A 7,386-nucleotide genomic window follows, 5' to 3' on the forward strand; every position below is an offset into this window, starting at 1 on the left:
GGTCAGACAGAGATCACAAGAGACAAGATCGCCGACCAGACCATAGAACTCGGACGCCTCCACCGACCTACCAAAATTTCACGCCGCTCAATATTCCGCAGACTGAAATTTTGATGCAAATTCGTGACCGCAACTACGTCAGGTGGTCCAATAAGATGAAGATGCAAAGTAACAAGAGAAACACAGACAAATATTGCGAGTTCCATAAGGACCACAGCCATGACACCAGAACTGCTTCGACTTGCGTAACCATATCGAAGATTTGATAAGGCGTGGTTACCTCAGCGGCTTCATCAACAGAAATGAGAAGGCAGCCCAAGAAAAGCGGAGAACGGATGAAGATCAACAGCCGCCGCCCCCAAGGGCCCCTAGTCGGCATCATCCACGTCATATCAGGAGGAACCGCCGCCAGAGGGGAGAGCAGCTCGGGGTCGTAAGAGATATGCTCGGCTGTGCGAGATCGACAAACGGGGTTACAGGAAGAAACGTAACACATCTATCACTTTCACTGACGACGACCTCCGAGGGGTCCAGACACCGCACGACAACGCCTTGGTCATCACAACCGAAGTGGCTAACTTCGAGTTAAGACGGATCCTAGTTGACATAGGGAAAGTTGTCGACATATTGTTCGAAGATGCATTCGAAAAGCTAGGCATCAATAGAGAACGGCTCACACCGGTTGACACGCCCTTGATGGTATTCTTGGGAGAGTCCCTCCTACCCACAGGGTGGATAACTCTTCCCCTCTTGATTGGGGACGATGACATCACTACGACGATGATGGTTGACTTAATCGTAGTGCGTTACCCCTCCTCTTACAGCGTGATCCTTGGAAGGCCGACCCTCAATGCCCTGTAGGCCATAGTCTCGACATACCACCTCACCATGAAATTTCCAACCAAGTATGGCATAGGGGTGGCACGCGAAGACCAGAGAACAGCGCATCACTACTATCAACTCTCCTGCCACGGACTACGTCCAACCTCTGAGACGATGATGGTGTTGGTCTATGTCTTACGCGACGAGGTAAAGGCGCAGCGGGGCCAACCTGTGGAAGACCTCGTCCAGGTCCCCCTCTCTGAAGAAGATCCCAAAAAAACAGTCCAAGTCGACTCCCTACTAGATGGCCACCTCTAAGAAGAACTCGTGCAACTACTAAGGAACAATGCCGACGTATTCGCTTGGTTGGTGGCGGACATGCTCGGGGTCGACCCAGAAGTTATCACACATTGGCTAAATGTCGACCCCCGCTATCGACCTGTGAAGTAGAAAAGAGGAACTTCGCCACAGAGCGGTGGCAAGTGATCATCGATGAAGTACAGAAATTGCTCGATGCCGACTTTATTTGGGAAGTCAAGTACCTCGATTGATTGGCCAACGTAGTAATGGTGAAGAAAGCCAACAGAAAGTGGAGAATTTGCATTGACTTCACAGACCTAAATAAGGCCTGCCCAAAAAGACAGCTTCCCCCTACCAAGGATCGACAAACTCTTCGACACAACGGCGGGGCATGAGCTACTGAGCTTCATAGATGCCTTTTTGGGTTACAACCAAATCCGGATGCACCTAGATGATCCGGAGGGGACAACTTTTATCACCGACCGCGGCCTGTACTGCTACAAGGTAATGCCCTTCAGCCTCAAGAACGCTAGCGCTACTTATCAGTGGCTAGTGAATGAGGTATTCAAAGAACAGCTCGGCTGGAATGTAGAGGCATATATTGACGATATGCTCGTGAAGAGCAAGAAGGCCGAGCTTCACTTGGCCGACCATCACGAAGTCTTTGACACCCTCAGAAAATACAAGATGAAGCTAAACCCAACCAAGTGCGCTTTTGGGGGAGGCTCCGACAAGTTCCTGGGGTTCACAATAACACAGAGAGGGATCGAAGAGAATCCGAAGAAGATAAAGGGTATCCTTGATAGGCCATCTCCCCGAACCCATAAAGAGGTGCAGTGACTCACCGGGAGAATAGCCGCCCTTAGCAGATTTATGTCCAAATCCACGGATTGCTGTCTTCCTTTCTTCAAAGCCCTAAGCGGCCAAAAGATTTTTGCTGGACCGAAAAATGTGAACAGTCTTTCCAGGAGTTGAAGTAGTACCTAAGCTTTTCACCCCTCCTAACCAAGCCGAACCCGGGGGACTTTCTATTGGTTTCCCTGTCGGCTGGAGACGAGGTTGTCAGCTCGGTAATGATTAAAGAAGAAGACCGGGTACAGAGGTTGATCTACTACACCAACAAAGTCCTCAGTGTTGTAGAGACCTGGTACTCCAACCTAGAGAAGTTAGCCTTAGCTCTCGTTACAGCCGCCAGAAAGCTTAGACCCTATTTCCAGGCCCACAACATCTAAGTACTTATAGACCAGCCCCTTAAGCAAACACTACAGAGGTTGGAAGTATTTGGCCGCCTAGTCAAGTGGAGCGTGGAACTAAGTGAGTTCAACATCGAGTACGCTCCCCGACCAGCGATCAAAGCCCAGTCCCTGGCAGATTTTATCATAGAATGTACATTCACCACCGAGGAACCGGCCCCACCACCCCTAGTATGGACTGTACACGTAGATGGCTCATCAAACTAACAAAGCAGTGGCGTCGACCTCATCCTCCTCGGCCCAGATGACGCAGTGTTGGAACACACCCTCAGGTTCGACTGCAAGGCATCCAACAACGAGGCCGAGTTTGAAGCACTGATTGCCGGACTCTGCCTTGCCTTGGACCTCGGGGCCCGAAGAACCGAGGCCTTTAGTGACTCGTAGCTAGTGGTCAAGCAAATCCACGACCAGTTTGAGGCTTGGACCCCCTCCATGGTGAGTTATCTACAAAAGGTGCAGGAGCTTATTCAGCAGCTCGAGTATTTCACTATTCAGCAGATCCCTCGAGCCGAGAACACCCGAGCTGACGCCCTTTCGAAGTTAGCCAGCTTGCCGCAGACTGACGACTCAACTATCCGACTGGATACACTAGCCCAGCCGAGCATCGCACTAACGACCCTTCTCGTCCTTCCAATACAGCACGACCCATCTTGGATGGACCCTATAACCGAGTATCCTCGAGAAGGCATTCTCCTAGAAGACCGAGCAAAAGCGAAGAAGCTCCAATGCAGAGCGGCCCGGTATTGCCTTATACAGGGCCAACTTTACCGCCGCTCCCACACTCTCCCATACTTGAAGTGTCTCCCCCCATCCGAAGCAGACTACGTCCTCAGAGAGATACATGTGGGCATTTGCGGAGATCACCCCGGTGGATGCACATTGGCCCCTAAGGTGCTCCGACAGGGCTACTTCTTGCTGACGATGAAGCAGGACGCCGCCCAATTAGTTCAGAAGTGTGACAACTGCCAGCGGCACTCCAATCTCCATCACCAGCCTACGGCCCCCCTGAAGCCGATCACCAGCCCGTGGCCATTCACCCAAAAGGGAATGAACATCCTCAACTCCTTCCCCGTCGTGGTTGCGTAGATGACATTCCTTCTCGTAGCAGTGGACTACTTCACGAAGTGGGTGGAAGCCGAAGCCTTGGCACGCATCACCGCCCATAATGCCCAAAACTTCTTCTGGCAGGGTATTGTCTCCCACTTCGGCATCCCTCGCATGCTCATCACGGACAATGGGACACAGTTCACCGACAAGAAGTTCGAGGCCCTTTGTGTCGACCTAAGGATCGATCATAGGACTACCGCAGTGCACCGACCCTAGAGTTGACCGAGGTAACCAACCGAACCCTACTACACGGCCTGAAAATGTGCCTAGATCAAGCCAAGGGAAGGTGGGTTGAGAAGCTTCTGAGCATTCTCTAGGCATATAGGACGGCCCCGTAGACCGCCACCAAAGAGACCCCTTTTAGCTTGACCTACGGGGCCGAGGCCATAGTCCCAGTGGAGATAGGTTCCCCAACACTCCGGACCGAGCTAATCAATGAGGGGCAGAATGATGAAGATCTACGTGCGAAGTTGGACCTAGTAGAGGAAGCCCGGGACCGAGCACATTTAAGAATGGCCGCACAACAGCAAAGGATGGCAAAGCACTACGACTCCAAAGTTAGAAGATGCGAATTCAAGACAGACGACTTCGTCCTACACGGAGTCATACTCCCCGCACATGGAGAAGACAAGCTCGGACCCAACTGGGAAGGGTCGTACAGAGTCACCTTGGTCCTCGAACTGAGCACTCATAGACTCGAAGACCTAGAATGCCGACCAATACTGAGGAGCTGGAACTCGGGCAATCTCAGGATGTATTACTAGTAAATCTACAAACAATAAAAATCTCTTTTCTCAAGCTACATCTCCGACCTGCAGGCACATACACGCCCACCGCACACACAACACATGCATAGGCTAAGCCGCACTACCGACCAAGTTGACTCCGTCGACCCCAGAACGGTCAAGCTTATAACACCCAAATCGACAACACATCGCCGACTAAGCTACACGACTCAGCTAACCATGACTAAGCCTAAACGAGGAGAAAGAATGCCCCTGCCCACCAAGGCCTGAGGGCGGTCATGGAACTCCATACAAACTACCGATTAACGACTGAGCTAGTTGGGAAATGGGTAGCCATAAAAGGGCCTCAAAGGTTCCCGAGACCAGAAACTGAGCATCCCATGGCTGAGAGCTCGGGAACCAAAAGATCTCGGATGACTACACCTCGGTCAGCATAAGACTGGGGAAGCTGAGTCATAGCCTGGCTCGGTCGGTGCAATAGCTTGGCTGGCCATGCCTCGGCCAGCGAAAGATAATTGTACAAGTAACAAGACGCCAAGGCATAGCTCAGCTCGGCACGCACAATAGCCTGGCCAGGCATGCTTCGGCTGGAAAAGGAAAAACACACAAGTAAAAATAGCAATAACAACAAGATGCATGTATATAGTCAACACGAAGAAGAGTTGATATTCAACTTAAGAAAGTCCATAACATCGTTTAAGGCTCGACATACCGTGCCAATACAAAAAAAGAAAAGCACAACAAAGGCAGAAAAAGAGTAACTTGGAAGAAACAGCCACTCAATCCTCACCGACAAAGTCAACAACCCTATCAACAGCTTCAGCCTTGTCCCCAACCTCTTCATTGGCTCCCTCAGCGGAATCTTGTGGAGTATTCGGATCACAGGCTCCCAGCCCTATGACTTCTTGGCCATTTCCGAGTGACGACGAAGGATCCTTCAACGGAAGACGTTGAACCTAGCTACGAAGGAAGCCTCGACATACTCATCCATGTGTAGTTGCATCTCCTCCGATGCCTTGTACTGGTTGACTGCCTCCTCGGTAGCCTCCCGCTTCGCCTTTAGCTTAGAGATCTCCTGCATCAGCTCGCAAACAATGCTGGCCTGCTCAGCCAGTTGTGCCTTATGCTCAGTCACCTCTCTCTCTAGTGCAGCCGACCACTCCCCGACAACCTTAAGCTTGGCCAGCTGGGCCTTCTGCCGCAAATATTCGGAATGTTCTCGCTCGTACATTGATCGAACGTCCCAGAGGCGATCGACTAACGCAACCGCCGCGCAAGCATTCTACAGAAGAGAATGATGAGTATATGCCCAAAAATAAAAAAAAAAGAAAGAAAGAGAGCATAACACAAGGGATAAGAAAGGAACTCACCTGGGCAGCAGACTGCAGAAACGTGCAATCTAAGGCTCGGGAACCCTAGGCAACCTTGACAAACGCCTGAGCCATTGATATGGTCATAATCCCTTCCAGCAATTGCTCGGGAACCCCAGGAGTCTTCAAGTCATCGTTAACGCAAATCGACCACTGCGGCATGTGCAAGCCCGAGCTGCTGCCGCCTACTTCCGCCTCTGACGCACCCGTAGGACGACGAGCACCTTCAGGGTCAACCACCACGATGTCATCCTCCTCGGCCTCCCGCTGCCGCCTACTTCCGCCTCTGTGCCAGCGGGCCACTCTATCCGCAGATTGTGACTATTCCGCTGCCTCGGGCCGAGCCTCCGGCCGCACACCAGCCCTCCCCGGCCTTTGTCGAAGCGACCTCATCTGACGAACAATCTCTTCTTCGCTGGCCATCCTTATACCTGCAACACGAAAAGCCCGAGATAAGTGGAAAGCAGACAAAGGGAGAAACAACTTAGCTAACACAGTAAAGGAAACACACCGGCCACCCTCTCCATCAACCCGACGAGCATCAACATCTCTAAGCATGTATAGGCGATCACATCTATTTCGTGGGTCATGCTCAGGGCCAACCTCTCCTTCCAAGTGAGCGTCGTCCACTGGGGTTGCGACACATTTATCCTCGGCTCCCGTATCTCGGCCCAAAAAGGGAGACCCCCAGAAATGCGCACAAAGAAGAATGGCTCCTTCTAGTGCTTCACAAAAAAAGGAGCCCCGATCAACGACCGGATATTCTGCCTATTGGAGAAATAGTAGTACCCCTACTGGTGGTGCTTCAGATGGAGCATAAAGCTCACAATCCCCAGGGTTAACTCGATATCATGGACCACGTAGTAGGATATGAGGCCGAGCAAGAACCTGAAGGAGTTCGGCATTAGCTGCACCAATAGCACCCTGTACCAGCACAGTACCTCGGCGACCCCCTCGCTCAACGGGAACTTCAGCCCAACCTCCAAGCTATGCTCATAAACGCATAGGTTGTCGGGCTGAGCATTAGTGGCCATCTCGTTGGGTAGTGGACACCTCATTTGGTATTCTGCAGGGATGATGTACGTTGCTCGGATCCGAACCATATCCCTGGGCATCAAGACGCAGGGCGTGGTGCCAAACCGGCGACCTGCCCGTAGAGGAAGCTCCGCCTCCGTCCCAGAGGGACCAACCTTAACATCCTCGACTTTGACATCCACAAAATCTCCCAGCTTAGGCTCATAGTTCGAGCCATGAGAAGATCTGGAACCGGAACTACTGGAGGACCCAGAAGAGAAAGAGGGTTGACAAGATGAAAGAGACATACCGGGCAATCTATGGAGCTGAGGAACAAAAACCACCGAGCAACTTGCCGAGCTATCTGCCGAGCAACTTGCCAAGCAACCCACTGAGCAATCTCCCGAGCAATCTGCCGAGTAATTACCGCCGAACAATACCAACCACCTTTTCACAAATGACACAGAGGAGAGGGTCCCCCCTTTTCTTTTATAGCCACCATGAGCATGGACCGAGGAGAGATCAACGGTACAGATGAAGCACCTCTAACAATGCCTCGGAAGACCGATTGACGCGACCAATAATGCATGCGCAAAGCATCGAAAACCGAAGTGGCGCCCCTGACACGCAGCGGTTACGACCATTAATTGTGCCGGTTCGACCCTCAGTGCTTGTCCAACCACCGGCATGGATCCTCAGCTGGGCTGCTCAAGGACGTCGGCCCAACCGGAATGCCCAGTACCAACCTCAACCGAACCCCGATGCCAGACAAGG

At 51.9% G+C, this 7,386-nt stretch overlaps 1 protein-coding gene across 1 annotated transcript; it reads left to right on the forward strand.

Annotated features, from left to right (window-relative positions):
* The first annotated feature begins 2,807 nt into the window (after positions 1–2,807).
* Positions 2,808–3,461, forward strand: LOC148802101 (uncharacterized). Its single transcript, XM_088897823.1, has one exon. It carries the CDS (start codon positions 2,808–2,810, stop codon positions 3,459–3,461), a length of 654 nt encoding a protein of 217 aa, XP_088753949.1.
* The last annotated feature ends 3,925 nt before the right edge of the window (positions 3,462–7,386 follow it).

This window comes from Nelumbo nucifera, chromosome 2 (assembly GCF_055504915.1).
Source record: "Nelumbo nucifera cultivar China Antique chromosome 2, China Antique-T2T, whole genome shotgun sequence".
NCBI classification, from domain to species: domain Eukaryota; kingdom Viridiplantae; phylum Streptophyta; class Magnoliopsida; order Proteales; family Nelumbonaceae; genus Nelumbo; species Nelumbo nucifera.

Bases quoted from the DNA above. Each gene is read 5' to 3' on its own strand.
- LOC148802101 (XM_088897823.1), top strand. From the start codon at position 2,808: ATGGTGAGTTATCTACAAAAGGTGCAGGAGCTTATTCAGCAGCTCGAG.